The sequence below is a fragment of the Vipera ursinii genome (assembly GCF_947247035.1).
Source record: "Vipera ursinii genome assembly, chromosome: Z".
Lineage (NCBI taxonomy): Eukaryota > Metazoa > Chordata > Lepidosauria > Squamata > Viperidae > Vipera > Vipera ursinii.
Window position 1 is genome coordinate 16587567 of NC_139517.1, and position 16192 is coordinate 16603758.

Consider the following 16192-nt stretch of genomic DNA (forward strand, 5'->3'; position numbering starts at 1 on the left):
CTCAAAGTTGAGGAGGTTGGGAAAGAGAGACCTAAGGAACAGATGCTGTTGGTCAGCAAAGCTCAGTTAGGGATGAGATTAATACGGAGACAGATTCCCAAAGTGGCTTACTACAGTTAACCATACTACTGGGCATGCTGGGCACTAACAAAATTGGCTCTGCTTGGCAGGGGGTTTGGCTGGGCCGTGTCTCCCTTTGTTGCTTTGTGGGGCTGGCGGGATTCCCAGCCATGAAGTGCCAGCTCTGGGCGACTCATTTTTTCCCACGGGCTTTGGTCCAGGACCCCTGTAGCGTGCCAGTCCAGGGCCTCAGACTTTTCAACTGCTGATCTTGAAACCTGTAGCAGTAGAGCTGTATGTACCCTATGTAGTAAGAGGCCATTTTGTGGCTGGGGGAATGCCCTGCCCCCTGCTGGCTACAACAAACAATTGCATTTCTAGGAAAGGTGAATAACCCCCCCCCCCTGCTGAAGACATGGGAAAAATGGCATTATCTCACAACACGTGGACAGGCTTAGCCACAGTTTCAACTACGAAACGGCGAGCCTTTTAGACGAAGCCAAATCAGAAATGCCAATGAACTTCAGGAAGCTTGGTGTTCAAATAAATCAACCCTCAATAGATACATAAGAGCTAAACTAAACACCATTCAAAAGAGGTAATAAATACCTTAGGTCAGGAAGAAAATAAAAAGACACTAGACGCATCTCCTCCAGCAATCCACATTCAGAGAAGCAGGGGTTAAGAGCAGACAGTCAGGCAGCAAATAATACAGTACAGGTAGTCCTCAGTTTACAATGGTTCCTTTAGTGACTCTTCAAAGTTACGACGGCACTGAAAAAAGTGACTTATGACCGTTTTTCACACTTACGACCGTTGCAGCATCCCCACGATCACTTGATCAAAATTGAAATGCTTGACAATTGGTTCATATTTATGACGGTTGCAGTGTCCCGGGATCATGTGATCACCGTTTGCAACCTTCTGACAAGCAAAGTCGATGGGGAAACCAGATTCACTTTACAACCGTGTTGCTAACTTAACAACTGCAATGATTCACTTAACAGCTGTTGCAAGAAAGGTCGTAAAATGGGGCAAAACTCACTTAACAAATGTTTCACGTAGCAACATACATTTTGGGCTCAGTTGTGGTCATAACTCAAAGACTACCTGTACTCTAATCCCGAAGGAAACCATACCTCCACGAAAACAACTGAGCAAACTACTGTATATAAAACCAGCAGCAAATCCCACACTCCCTCACACTGATGAGGTTACTTAGTGGGGTAATTAAATGTCTGCAAACAAACAACTAAGCATGTTGTCAGAAGAACAGGCAGAGAGGCAAATTATTATTATTTATTATTTATTTAATTTCTATACCGCCCTTCTCCCGAAGGACTCAGGGCGGTTAACAGGGCATATATAAATAACAATACAAAAATTAAAAAGAAATTAAACAAATGCCCGATTAAAATACAATAACAATAAAAACAGTAAAAAAACCCATTAAAAAACCCTAATGTTCCCCATCAGGCCAGACCAGCTAGTTCAAATAAGTGGGTCTTCAGCCCGCGCCGGAAGGAGCGAAGGTCCGATGCCATCCGGAGCTCAACCGGCAGTTGGTTCCACAGAGCCGGGGCGCCCACAGAGAAGGCCCTCCCCCTGGGGGCCACCAGTCGACATTCCCTGACCGGAGGCACCTTGAGGAGGCCCTCTCTGTGGGAACGCACAGGGCGGAGGGGAGTTGACGCCGGCAGCAGGTGGTCCTCGAGGTATCCCGGACCCATGCCATGTAAGGACTTAAAAGATCATGACCAAAACCTTGGCCCCACAATACAGGCAGCCAACCAAAATTGGGAGCAAAACTTCTGTTGCTAAGCAAGGCGGTTGTTACAACCCGATTTTACAACCGTTTTTGCCCTGGTTGTTAAACTAATCCCTGCAGTTGTTAAATGAATCACATGAATGTTAAGCAAATTCAGCTTCCCTCCCCCTCTCCCCCCAGGCTTTCCTTGTCAGAAGCCAGCAAGGAAGGTTGCAAACGTGACAGAGACACTGCAACCATTGCAGACCCGTGCCAGTTGCCAAACACCTGGATTTTAACCATATGTCCGTGGGAATGCTATGACAGTCTTAAGTGAAAGGATCTTTCACTTAAAAGTCATTTTTTTCAGTGCCATTGTAACTTCAAATGGTTACTAAATGAATGGTTGTAAAGTTGAGGATTACTTACACTGCTTCCAGATTAAAAAAAACCAACACCACTCAATGGTTATATTCCGACAACAAGCTACATTCACGTCCCAAAGATGCTTGTTTACAAGGCAACTGGACGTTTATTTTCCTTTGAAGATGTTTCACTTCTCATCCATTCAGCTCTGACTGGATGGTGGGGAATGGAAAGATTTATACTCCTTGTAGACAGACAGCTGGTCATTTGCATACTTTGAGGACACAGCTAAACCTTCCAAGTGGCCTCAACGACTCTCTAAATGTCACCTGAGTGATGCAAATGGGTGTGGAGCCTTCTTGAAGCTGCTGAAAGGACTGTGTTGTAGACTGGAGATAGATGATGTTGTATCCCTCCCCCTCTGTTGACTCTCTAAAACACAGGTGTCAAACCTGATTGTGTCACGTGACTTGTCATGACGCATTGTGACTTTTTTTTTTGTCTTTGCAAAGCTGGGGTGGGCGTGGCCTGAAAGTGACGCATCCGGCCCGTGCGCCACCAGTTTGACAATCCTGCTCTAAAAGAATGCAAATGACCAGCTGTCTGCCAGGATTATAAATCCTTCCATTCCCCCACCATCCAGTCAGAACTGAAGAAGCTTTTTGGATGAGAACCGAAATGTCTTCAAAGAAAAACAAGAAAGTACAGTTGCCTCGTGAACAAGCATCTCTGGGACAACCATGACCTGAATGATTGAGAATCTCCATAGACATCGAGCTACATCTGAACCTGCTGGCCTGGATTCTCACTGTATGCTGAATCCCAAATGCCCAATCTTTTTTAGCCAGGCTGAACATGATGTGTGAATGGAACACGCCAGTTTCCTCAAACCTGCTGAAGGGAATCGCTTTCCACTTCTGTGAGCTGTCTGTTGCTTTCCCACATTTCCCTTCCCTGCCTCCAGCATTGATTTAAGAGCCAAAGAAGGTTGCTTGTATTCCTCATTCAATCTGAGAAACTGTGACTTTCCCACACCGTCGCCCTTCCTCTCAATAGAGGAACTGAGGGAGTTTGTCATGTTTTCGCAAGACCTCACTTTCCGCGATCTTTTGCAAGACCTCGCTTCGAAAGTCCAGTGGCCTTGCAACTTCTGAGATGTTTGGATAGCTGGGAGATAGTTACCATACTTGATGGTGAAGATGCTGCAATGGTTGTAAGGGCAAGGAGCGGCAATAGGTCACTTTTCTCAGTGCTGTTAGAATTTAAAATGGTCACTAAACAAATGCTTGAATTTGAGGACTATCTGTGCAGAGAGCTCTCTTCTGCCACTAAACTACATTTGGATTTCTCACCCAAACCCTTTCCCCTTTTGTCTCTCCCACATATGCACTAAACGCATTCTAAAAAACCAACAGATTGCCATCAATTTTCCCCCCAAAGAGTACTTATCAATGCTAGAAATAAAAGCATTGTTAGAAGAAAATTCTGGTCTGTTCCATGGCCAGGTAAATGAGCAGAGGATGCCTGCTTGAAGTGGAGGCAAATTTATTTGACAGCACAAATGAAAACACAATTCAGCTGTGAAAGGTAGGCTAGAAGGTTAGGAAGCGAAGGAGGCTACTAAAGGTAATCCTTGACTTGCAACAATTTATTTAGTGACCATTCAAAGTTGCAACGGCATTGGAAAAAGTGACTTATGACCGTTTTTCACACTTACAACCATTGCAGCATCCGGGTGGTCATATGATCAAAATTCAGATGCTTGACAACTAACTCATATTTATGACAGTTGCAGGCTCCCAGGGTCATGTGATCACCTTTTTCTACCTTCTGACAAGCAAACCCAAAGGGGAAACCACATTCACTTAACATTCGTGTTGCCAACAACTGCAGTGATTCACTTAATAAGAAAGTGTCCAGAAAGGTCGTAAAATGGGGCAAAACTCACTTAACAAATGTCTTACTTAGCAGCAGAAAGTTTGGGCTCAATTGTGGTCGTAAGTCGAAGACTGCCTGTACTTATAGGAACAATGGGCTTTGATCATGGAGTAAGATCCGTTCCTTGTCCTGGGTGTTTGACCTTAGATATATAAATCCCTTCCTTGGTGTGGAATCTTAAGAGGGATCTTAAAATTCAGGGTGCAGTCTTAAGTTCTCTTATCTTGAGTGGAATTCTCTTTTAATTATGTTTGCTGGGGTTGGCTGATTCCTAGAGAGATGCATTTGATCAATTGCACCCCGAGGGTCAAATGGAGGCAGAAAGAGCTTAAAGGTTTCTCGTATCTTTTATTTGTAGTTTGTCAGTGAATCAGATGACTGGGGCTGATGTGTGACATTGCTGGGGAGGAGTGTCATTGGGGTTCTTATCTTCCAACAGCATAAAGAAATAAAGTGGGTGGGGCTCTGATGTAGAACAGATACAACATTAATGTAATAAAGTTTATTTGTTTATTTATTCATCATATTTGTACAGCTGGCCATCTCACTGATAGTGACTTACATTATGATCAGCCTGGCTTTCTGCATATAGAGCATGCCATTCTATTTTTTTAGTTTATTTATAAAAGCACAAAATTTGCATTAATGAACATATATTTTCTGCTCAGAAAGTTGACTTTTAGAAACTCTGGTGAGATCAACTTTTAATCCTAAAGAATAGCAGCAAATTCAGTGGTTTACAGTAAGAAAAGAATTCTTAAAAGATCAAAAATATGAACAAAGTACCATTGGAGACTGGGGATCTAAAAAAAATAAGATTGTCCCTGGTTGAAGTTTTTTTTTTAAACAACAAACTGTAAAAACATTTTACGGTAAAAAGCAACATAAGTTGGGGAAATTGGAGTGTTTGACATGCAAAGAAATAATTTGTAGTATATTCTTAAGAGTTTGTATTATGTTGTGGGCTCTGATGAGCAGGAATGAAGACGCGCAGCTGAGAAACTCATTCTTTTATTAAGCTGGAACTGTACTGAGAACTTGGGTGCACCCCGCCACAATATATAGCCAGACCCTCTGGTAGCAACCAATCAGATTAAACCCATGCTTGCCGCCCAAAGTTGACCAATTGCAGGACCGGAGACGTCCTGTCTGGGTTGCTGGAGATACCACAATCCCAGTACATAACAGTTTGAGTGGCAATGTAGAGACAAGCCCCATGCTTAACAGGATCTCTAAACAAGCCAGGAAATTTTGGGTTCAAATACATACAAAAATAAAGAAATTTAAAGGCTGATATTCAGCTGAAACCAGAACTTTTCTTGTTGGGATTAATGGACAGACAGTTTAGAAAAGAGACATGGAAGATTATTTTTTATAAATGATCTCTGCCGTGAAATTGCTGTGTGCACCAAAATGGGAAGATTTTGAAATAACCACAGTATAGAAATGGTTGGTGAAGATGACGGAACTAGCAGAGATGGCAAAATTAGAGAAGGGTCAGTTCCTGAATTTATTAGTGACTGGAAACTCCTCCTGGAATTTTTTATTAAAATAAAGAAAGAACAAGCCAAACTTGTGATTTATGGATTTGATTATCAGGGTAGATTAGGGAAAGAAGGAAGTTATGATGCAATTTCAGAGAGAGAGAGAGAGAGAGAGTAAAGTACAAATGCATTTATAACTGCTCTTAAAATGATCAAAAGCCACCCCTTTATACATTTTTTTGCTTTCTTTTCTACATCTTTCTTTTTCTGTCTTGTTCGCTTAGTTATTCTTTTTATTTATTCTTCTTAGCGTCAACTTAACATTTGGACTGCTTTTGTTCTGTTGAAAACCTCCTTATCTCTCTATCTCTGCCTTTGTCTCTGCCTCTGTCCGTCTGTCTTTCTGTCTCTCTTTCTTCTATCTGAAATCCCAGGCTTAACAGATTGCTGTTTCCTCCGTGAATATTTCTTGCCTCTTTAATAACACAAGCACCTCACTCTCCTGCAGGGCCAACATGCAAATAAGTATGATTTTCAAGATCAGCTTTATTATTCGGGCATTCTAGCAAGATACGCAGCTTGGCTGTAAGTCACCAAATAATCAGTAACTTGGGTTATCTGGGAGGAACTAGAGAAGGAGAAAAAAGAAAGAAAAGAAAGCAACTCAGGGAGTATTCCCGACAATAAGAAAAAATGTATGTGTCATTTCCTTCTACCCCGGTCAACAACAGAACGGTACTTTTTTGTGCGTGATTGTGCTTTCACTTTCCAAGGGCACTCAACCGAAACTATTTCTGAGGCTGAAAGACCTTCACCCTGAATGACAGGAGACATACAGAAGAGGAGAGGAGAAAATGTTTTACTACCACTGCAAAAAAAGATCAAAGAAGATCTGGGTCTAAGGATCGACAGATCCGGTTTGCCAATCATTCTGCAGAGCCTGACTAACACCCAAGGTTTGGTGTTACACAGGCTCAGTTGGCTAGGAGGAAGTGGGGAGACAAAATCAAATATTTTTTTGGGGTTGCTTTTTGTTTTCACCCTGCCTGCAAGTTTGTACAGCCACTACTGGAAAAGCCCAACAAAGACAGGGCTGCTATCAGAGAATCCTTACCAGGCTGTTATTTCGGGAATCTATGGGATAAATCAACAATCTGCAGACCGTTCGTTCTGAGTTGGCTGAAGGCACCAACTGCAGGCCTTATGTCGGTCGCTGGTGTGTGCCTCTTCTGAATTCACCCAACCACAGTGCCTGGAAGTCCTCTTCTAGTCCTGCTTATCAATCAATGGGGCGATTGCCCTGCTAAGGTGAGGTTCTACAGTTCTCCAAAGCAATGCCTTGTAGAGCAGAGAAGCGAATGCCCTTAAAAGGGATGGTTATTTAGTTATGCATTGCTTCTACCTTTCTTTTAAGTTGAAAGAAAGGGGAGGGGAGGGACTGTACCAGGGCTGCTGTCTCCAGAGAGACTTACATGCCATCTACATTACTCTATAGTGAGTCCTTTCAGCACAAGCAGTAACCCTGATTATGCATCCAGCTGTTTTGAAAACAATTTTAGTGTTTTTAGAACTTCACTTTTATTCTGGGTTTTTTAAATCGAACGGAATTTTTCTGATTCTGGTTTTTGCTTTTGGCTGATGTTGTGGGGTCTTTCCCCCCTCCCCCAACCTTGGTTTCTATTATTAAGGTTGGTTGCTTAGTCGCTTAGAGATTTAGACTGGATTTGGCATTTTTATCCACCTAGTAGTGAGTCTTTCCCAAGGACCTGGGATAAGCAGATGTTGTTTGATGGGGTTAAAGGTCACAGGATGTAAGCTGTTCCAAGGAAAGCTGCCTTTTTGCAATTGACTGTTAATGATTTTGTCAATGCCAGTGATGTTCAAGTGATGTTTCAGATGTTTTGGGATTGCACCCAAGGTGCCTATTATTATTGATGGTACCTTTGCTTTCTTTTGCCACAGTCATTCTAACCTCCAATTGTAGGTATTATTATTTTAAATTTAAAACATAAATTTTCAGTGATTTGTATACAGGTAATCCTTGACTAACCATTCGTTTAGTGAGTGTTCGAAGTGACAACTTATGACCATTTTTTACCCTTATGACCATTACATCTCCATGGCCCTATGGTCAAAATTCAGACACTTGGCAAACTGGTGTGTATTTACGACACTTGCAGTGTCGCGGGGATCATATGATCACCATTTGTAACCTTTCCAGCCAGCTTCCGACAATTAAAATCAGTGGGGGGTGGGGGTGGATTTTCTTAACGACCACATGGTTCACTTAACAACTGCAGTAATCTGTTTAACAATTGTGGTGAAAAAGATCGTAAAATGAAACTAATTCACTTAACAACTGCCTTGTTTAGCAACAAACATTTGGGGCTCAATTGTGTTCGTAAGTCAAGGACTATCTGTACTGCCATAATAGCTGTGATGATCAGATGGCTGTACAATTAGACATACTAGAAAAATACATCACTTAAGCAGAGGCCAAGAATGAAACTGAAATTTAAGCTCATTTTAGTAAGGATTTCTTTACTTCCTTAAGTCTTTACTTCCATATTGGTCTCTTTCCAAACAGAGAAGAAATAAAGCCACAAAATTATTTTCTTTCAAATTAAGCAACTTACATCAATCTGTCTGCCCCAGAAACAATACTGCCTGGGAGAAGCATTCTACATAGTCCCCACTCCTTCCTAAACTATATATATATATTTGTGGGTGCAATTATTATTACTGATTAATTCTAATCCTAAAATTGTGATTCCATTTAATTGTTAACAAAGTCAAAATCTGTTCTTCTGCAGGGAAGTTTCTGAAGAAGGCTAAACTTCTTGTGCCTAGCTGGTAAGAAGTATCTGGAGTGACATTTCCCAGGCTTAGCCCTTAATGTAAAAGATTATCAGATTATCATTTTTCCCCCCAATTTGAACGTCCTTTAGAAATGTACTACTACTGTCCTTGACTTACAGCCACAACTGAACCCCAAATTTCTGTTGCTAAGTGAGACTGTTAGGTGAGTTTGCCCCATTTTACGACTTACCTTGCCACAGTTGCTAAGCGAATTGACGCATTTGTTAAGTTAGTAAAATGGTGGTTAAGTGAATCTGGATTCCCCATTGACTTTGCTTATCAGAAAGTCGCAGAAGCTGATCAGTTGAACCCGGGACACTGCAACTGTCATAAATATGAGCCAGTTGCCAAGCGTCTGAATTCTGATCACGTGACCATGGAGATGCTGCAATGGATGTAAGTATGAAAAACAGTCATAGGTCAGCATTTTCAGTGCTGTTGTAACTTTGAATGGTCACTCAACGAACTGTTATTAAGTCAAGGGCAACTTAGAAAGAGCTAGGATTCTAAGAAGTTATCTGTTCTACAATCTCCTATCAGACACTTAGGCTAGAATGACTATAATATTTCCTGTCTATCTAACTCTTTTCCACTTCCAATATGCAATCGGGTATTTTCCACAATGCAAGTTTCCATCAGGTCACCTTCTTTAGTTGGTTAAGTCTCTAATCCCTGCAGTCCCTAATCACAAGACATCAATCAGCCAAACATCAGGAACTATTAACTTAAGCAAATAATATTTGGCCAGAAAGTGACTTATTTTGGAAATGCAGCAAAAAAAAAAGATTTCCCAGTGACTGCGACGTCGGTATGAATGGCACATGACTTTTTATGACACTGTTGCACTCAGATTCAGTCATACTTAGGCAGCCATTGAAATCAATGAGAGTTAAATCAACCTTGACTTAGTTTTAAGTCCCATTGACTTCAGTGGGGCAATAGGGATCTAGCTGGTTTTAAAGAAGAGATTAGACAGCCATTGGTCTCAAATGGCGTAGGATTCCCTGCTTGAGCAGGGGGCTGGACTAGAAGGCCTCCAAGGTCCCTTCCAACTCTGTTATTCTGTTACTCTGCTGGAACAATCATCTGGAAGAAAGTGGGAGTTAAACTGTATCTAATAAAAGTTATACCTAAAGTGGTTGAATTCGGATCACCCATTAAGCACCAGCATGTCCATGCTCCACTTTCTTTTTAGCTAACCAGAAGTATTTTATGTTCTAATTTTAGGACCTATGAAGTTGTTTTGTGATCAAGAGATGAAGCCCACAGTAAACCTAGAGGCACCACATAAGCCAAATGCTTTTACCATTATGCCTGCTTTGAACCAGATTCCCTTGAAACTTTGCACGCTGCTATTCCTCTTCCCATGGACACACTGGGGCGCGGATTGCTTTGGTTTCAGGAGTTGTGTCCTTTCCCCTAACAGACCTGGCCTCGCTGTTTGTACGGGCCATGCCATCGTTAATCTGAACTCTGCCATAGCTCCTCTGCCAAATGTGACGTACTGGCTCAATGCCTCCCACAACTTAGTGGAAATGCTGAATTCTAACACCTTTTCCCACCTCCCTGGTTTATTGGGACTTTACCTGGACCATAACAACATATCACACGTTGAACCCAACACCTTTCAAAGTCTGGAAGACCTTGAAGTTCTAGATTTGAGTTGGAACCAACTGACTGCTCTAGGTCCCGCTTGGCTAGCCAACTTGACACGTCTCCGTGTGTTGCACTTGGAGAATAACAAAATTGCCACCGTGCACCCGAGTTCCTTCATGTTCCAGTTGGCTCTTCAGGAACTTATTCTTTCCTCGAATAAACTCTCTAGTTTTCAAGAGATGGCTATAGCTGTAAAACACTTGTCCCAACTTACCATTCTGGATCTGAGCAACAACAGCATCTCTGCCCCATGCGTTTGTCCTTCCTTGCACAGTTTCCCTTCCCTGAGGAATCTCAGTTTGAATAGAAATGTCATTCACAGACTGGACCTGTCCAATTGTTCCTTCCCTAACTTGCGACAACTGGACTTAAGTATTAACAACATGTCAGAACTGGAAGCTGGAGTCTTTCAAGCCACTCCTGCTTTGATGGAGCTCTCGTTAGACTCAAATCTTCTAAAGGTCTCTGAGCTTATCAACATATCCCTTCCGAACCTGACTATGTTGCATTTATCCAGTATGCATCCATCATTAAGCACAAATTTATCAGTAGCTTGCTCTGTCTTCCAAAATCTGCCATCCTTAATTTCTTTGGACGTCAAACGTTCCAAGTTTACTAATGCTCAGTTGAGACAGTTGGGTTCTTGCACTAACCTCACCTGGTTGACTCTGGATACCTCACGGTTTAGGTATCTGGAAAATAAGACATTCGAAACATTTCAGAACTTGAAGTATCTCTCTATGGATAAATGCAAGATATTGAAACTCCGTTCTAATATTTGGGGGAAAGGGTTACCATTGCAAACCCTGATCCTGAGTAGAAATGACATCGATGTATTATATGATGCTGTTTTCTCTGCTTTGAAGAATCTAAGCTATTTGGACTTATCAAGGAACCGCCTGACCAATCTACAAAAAAAATCTTTTTTTGGCATGGCAGCGTTAAAGACACTTATTCTTCAGAACTGCCAGATCACAGCTGTCACCCGTGACACTTTCACCTTTGCTCGTAAAATGGACTTTTTGGATTTGAGTTTTAACAGCATTACACGAATCAAGGATTATGCCTTTACACGCCTGCGTCTGAAGACTCTCCTGCTTTCAGGAAACAGAATTTTGACGGTTCAGAGATCTGCTTTTCGGAACCTCAATTCTTTAAAATACCTTGCCTTGGATCAAAATTTCATATATAAGTTTACTGAGTCAGTCTTTAAACCCCTGAAGCAGCTGCAAACATTAGATCTCAGTTACAACCGTCTCTTTACTTACAACAAATATGATACTCCAAGCCCTTTTCAGGGTCTCCACTCCCTTGTGAAACTGGATATTAGCTTTCAGACACCTAAATTACCAATCCAACCTCCAGACAAGCTTTTCCAAGGGCTGGAGAATCTAAAGTTCCTGTCTTTGAAAGGAAACCCAAGCAGTCTGTTTTCCCGCCTTTCCTTTATCAATCTCACCGCTCTTGAATCCTTAGACCTCTCTGAAATTGAGCCAGGGAAACGTGGCTCTTGGGAACTCCATCCGGGTTTTTTTCAAGGACTAAGTAACCTACATAATCTCTCTTTAGAAGGTAGTGCCATTCCAGATCTACCCAAAGAAATCTTTTCTGGTTTCACCTCTTTGGAACAGCTGGACCTAAGCAACAATGATTTGAAGAACATCAGTAAAGAACTGCTTAGTGGACTTTCCTCCTTGAACTATTTGGATGTCTCTGAAAATCCACTGATATGCTCTTGTGAGAATGCATGGTTCCAAAACTGGTCCATATCTGTGCCAAACGTTCAAGTGGCCTTGCTGAATAGCTATTATTGCTTTAGTCCTGGATTGGCGAATCGTCTTTTTGCTGACGAAGACTTATCCTTCTGCTTTGAGAACTGGGAGATGTATTTATTTATTGCCACCACAGTTACCACCCTCTTGATCCTGCTTCCATCTTTGGTTTATGCCAAGTTAGGCTGGACTTTCCAATATGCTTTTTATCTCCTCAGAGGTTGGGGCTACAACCAGCTGCGCCCCAAAGGACGGGACTACCAATATGATGCTTACATCTCCTGCTGTAGTCATGACTACAAATGGGTGATTGATAATATTCTGGAAAAGCTGGAAAAACAACATGAACCGTGCTTCCGGTTTTGTTTTGGGCCTAGAGATTTTGCCCCTGGACAATACTATATAGATAACGTGCAGAATGGAATAAGCCAAAGCCGTAAGACCTTGTGTGTGGTGAGCAGAAATTACTTGGAGAGTGAATGGTGTGCTTTAGAAATTCAACTTGCCTGTTCCAATATCTACTATCATGGACGTGACCCTTTGGTGGTGGTCTTTAAGGAAGAAATCCCGAACTACAGGTGAGTAGGGACAGTTGATCCACATGAAGGCAGTCTTAAAAAGATTGTCATATAAAGCATGAGTTTCATTTGCTTATATTTTAGTGGGAAGAAAAGATTTGTGATAGGAGGAGTGCAGTTAGGATGCAGAAGGTTGGAATAAGGAAGAATGAACAGGAAATATCTTAACTCTTTCCATAATGATAAAAAAGAGAGCCACATGGCTCCTGCCTCGGGCAGGAAGTTGGACTAGAAAACCTCCACCGTTCTAGCCTTATGCCTCTATGATAAAGCTTTCCCCAACCACCTGTCCTGCTGGGCCATCTGGAGGGCATCTGGTGTAGCCCTCATTGTTTTGCCTAAAGATGGAAAGAGGATATAGCAGAGAAACTAGATAGAGATTTCCTCTTACCCCATGCTAGGTCAGATTTTTCACCTGGTACTCTCCAGGTACATAGTGTCTAAGGAGTTTGTCAGTCGTCCAGGTTATGGCTGTCCCAAAGGTCTTTTTTCAAAAGGTAACTAGACTTCGTTTTTCCTTGAAGATGTTTCACTTCTCATCCAAGAAGCTTCTTCAGTTCTGACTGAATGGTGGAGGATGAAAGGATTTATATTCCTTGCAGTCATCTGGTCATTAGCACTCTTTCTCTCTGAGGCTACTTGGAGGTTTACCTGTGCCCTCAGGGTCCCCTGAATAGTACAAAGGGGTGTGGAGCTTTCTTGCAAGCACTGAAAGGACAATCCATTCAGTGCTAACGATCAGATGAAACGTCTTCAAGGAAAAATAAAGTCAGTTGCTTTTTGAAAAAGCATCTTTGGGACAAGAATTCTGGGAATTACAGCCCAAGTTCCTCGGGAAAGTGTTTACTTGAGAGACTAGGCTACAACTTGAGGTCACCCAGTGACTGGACATGAATGATGACAACAATAAAAATCTTTACCCAAGTGATCATTAATTTATGGAATTTTTTCCCCTGCCACCTGATGTGGGGATTATAATAACCAGCTTAGATATGGTTTTAGAAGAGAGAGAAATGTGCCTATTTGTGGTGGAGGAAAAATCTATGTGATGTTTTTCAAACTCTACAACTTTAAGAAAAGTGGACTTCAATTCCCAGAATACTCTAGCCTAGGGGTAGGCAACCTCGGCTCTTTTATGACTCGTGGACTTCAACTGCCATGGCTGGCTCTGGAATTCTGGGAGTTGAAGTCCATGAGTCACAAAAGAGCCAAGGTTGCCTACTCCTGCCCTAGCCAGCATGCTGGCTGGGGTATTCTGGGAGTTGAAGTCCACATTTCTTAAAGTTGCAGTTTGAGAAATACTGGTTTACAATATCTATTCAAGATGGCATCCCACTCATTACCAGAACAGCAGAAGAGAGCAGTTGCTTTCCTGTTAAGTTTAGAAGTCTCCCCCACAGTTGGCTTGGGTGTGGACCAGGATGTCTTTTCCTTACACACTTCTTTGTGTCTGTTCTTGTGACTGAGATGGGGAAAATAAAAGAAATCCCAATCCTTTGGTTATTTTCTAGGTTGTCTCCATATCATCGCCTAAGGAAACTAATTAAACAAGAGAGCTACCTTACTTGGCCCGAAGATCCTGAGGCTGAAGATATGTTTTGGACCAAACTATGTGGAGCCTTAGGATCTGAGAGACAAGAAAATGTCAAACCATTCGCTGTAATTGAGTAGGCAAAACCAAGAAGAACATGACTATAATTATTTTTAGCATTATTTTTTTTACCTAGAATAATTTGAAGACAATAAGTTGATAGGTAACTGCTGAGGTTGGATGCTGTATTTTCCAAGCCTGGATGTCTAGATTAAATATATATATATCACCATATACATATATGGTGATTTGTGAGATGCATATTAATTGTCTCAACTGGAGGCAAAAATACATTGAGGGAACAAAATATAAAAGATTACACCAGGGGTGTCAAACTCAATTTCATTGAGGGCCGCATCAGCATTGTGGTTGCCCTCAGGGGGCCAGGTGGGTATGGCCTACTGGGTGGCCGTGGCTAGAGTGCGTATGGCCTACTAGGTGGGCATGGCCAACTCTACATCGTTCGCACCAAGGGTGCCTGGGCAGGAGTGGGAGAGATCTGAGGGTCTCTGGCAGAAGGAGGGTCTCTGGGCCAGGGCCAAGGTAGTGGGGGCCGTTCCCTCACTGTTTCCAGGATGGCTTCGCGGGCCACATGAAACCACTTTGCTGGCCGGATCTGGCCCCCGGGCCTTGTGTTTCACATGTCTGGATTACACTTTTCATGAAAAAGCATTAGGTTTCTTTTTAAAAGTTCCTCAAAAGTAAATTTGTATTCATAGTAATACAATAAGGTGATGGCTTGTCACAAGTTCAAAATTCTGAATAGTTGTTGGATTTCACTAAAAGATTCCACTTTAAATGGCCTGGTAGCATGCATTTTAAAAGAGAAATATCTCTGCACTTCATGATTCCTGTTTCTGGACTATATTTAATCTTAGATGTTAAATTGATCCTAAGAGGGTACTTGTATGTTAAAAGTGGATTATGATTAAACCCGGATTAAGTTAGTGACAATTGAATCACATTACATTCAATGAAAACAAATTACTATGATTTAATTTACGCTGCTCTGCTGGGCGCAGGTCCCAGAAAGAGACAATTAAGATTCCTAGATATTCCTTCATACCATTATACTCTTCAGTCATGCAGTCAAAACAAAGATTAAACTAAAGAAACACACATTAAGTGTTCTCCCATTCCAATCTGTATTTTTCATTTTCTTTATTATAAATTCCCAATGGCCTAATCTAGATTGGGAGTCTTTTCATTTTAAATTGGGAGGCTGGTTGAAGGACTATATTTTCCCCATTGCTCATGGATGGGGATTCCACATTGGATTACTTTGCTCTACAATCAGATAAGTAACATTGCAAACAAGCCAGCATATGGCCTAGCTTACATCTAGATTTAGAATGGATGAAACTCGGGGTTTAATAGTCTTTCAACCTTAAATTAATTCTAGCGTTCAATGGTTTAATCTACCAGTTAGGAAATGTAGAGGGGAAAATGCAGTGCTTTTTTTGTAAAAGAAAAAGGTGCCAGAACTCACACATGTCATACAACCCGCCTTGCCTACACTACAAGGTTCCATCCAAAAAAGGTGCCGGAACTCCGTTCTGAGCGTTCTATGAGAAAAAAAGCCATGGGAAAATGCAAACTATCAATATGGGTGAATAAATTGTCTCTTATAGGAGAAATCAAAACTTGGTAGAAGAGCTTCTAAGACATGGGGGTCAATACGTGTTGTGACATAGTGTGACTTTTTTTGCATTGTCGTAACTGGGGCAGGTGCAGTCTGTGTATGATGCAACCGGCCCACGGGCCGGCACTTTGACACCCCTGTTCTAAGACCTACAGTTTCTAAGCCTACATTGAAATGGTCATCAGGACTATTGTCAAGCACAGACTCACCTGTGGGCCAGGTTCCCTATTCTCAGACTGCTGAAATATAGATTTCCCCCCCCTCCTTTTTAACAAAAACACTATAAAAACTCTTGCTTTCAAAGGAAATACCATGTTGGAGGTGTCCTGAACTTCCCAAGGCTTGGGACACTGGAATACATTGTGATAAATGTACCACTAATTTAATATTGGGAATGTAATGTTTATATTTTGGCTCAGATTGCTTTGCGTTTTTCATATAGTTAAAATTATCTGATGGAAAGGCATGGTCTATCTGTAGATCATCTAGCTATGCATTA

The 16192-nt window shown here is 41.7% G+C and overlaps 1 protein-coding gene across 1 annotated transcript; it reads left to right on the plus strand.

The window, feature by feature from the left end:
- The first annotated feature begins 6831 nt into the window (after nucleotides 1-6831).
- LOC310648622 (uncharacterized protein) lies at nucleotides 6832-14263 on the plus strand. The gene is made up of 3 exons (XM_083376550.1): nucleotides 6832-6903; nucleotides 9682-12460; nucleotides 13972-14263. Exons 2-3 carry the CDS (start codon nucleotides 9687-9689, stop codon nucleotides 14129-14131), a joined length of 2934 nt encoding a protein of 977 aa, XP_083232676.1. The 5' UTR covers nucleotides 6832-6903; nucleotides 9682-9686; the 3' UTR covers nucleotides 14132-14263.
- Nucleotides 14264-16192: the final 1929 nt, after the last annotated feature.

What these genes read in the sequence shown, in the direction of transcription:
- LOC310648622 (XM_083376550.1), top strand. Translation starts at nt 9,687, where the DNA reads ATGAAGTTGTTTTGTGATCAAGAGATGAAGCCCACAGTAAACCTAGAG. An exon ending in GAAGAAATCCCGAACTACAG is followed by an intron (nt 12,461 to 13,971) that starts GTGAGTAGGGAC and finishes GTTATTTTCTAG; the next exon opens with GTTGTCTCCATATCATCGCC.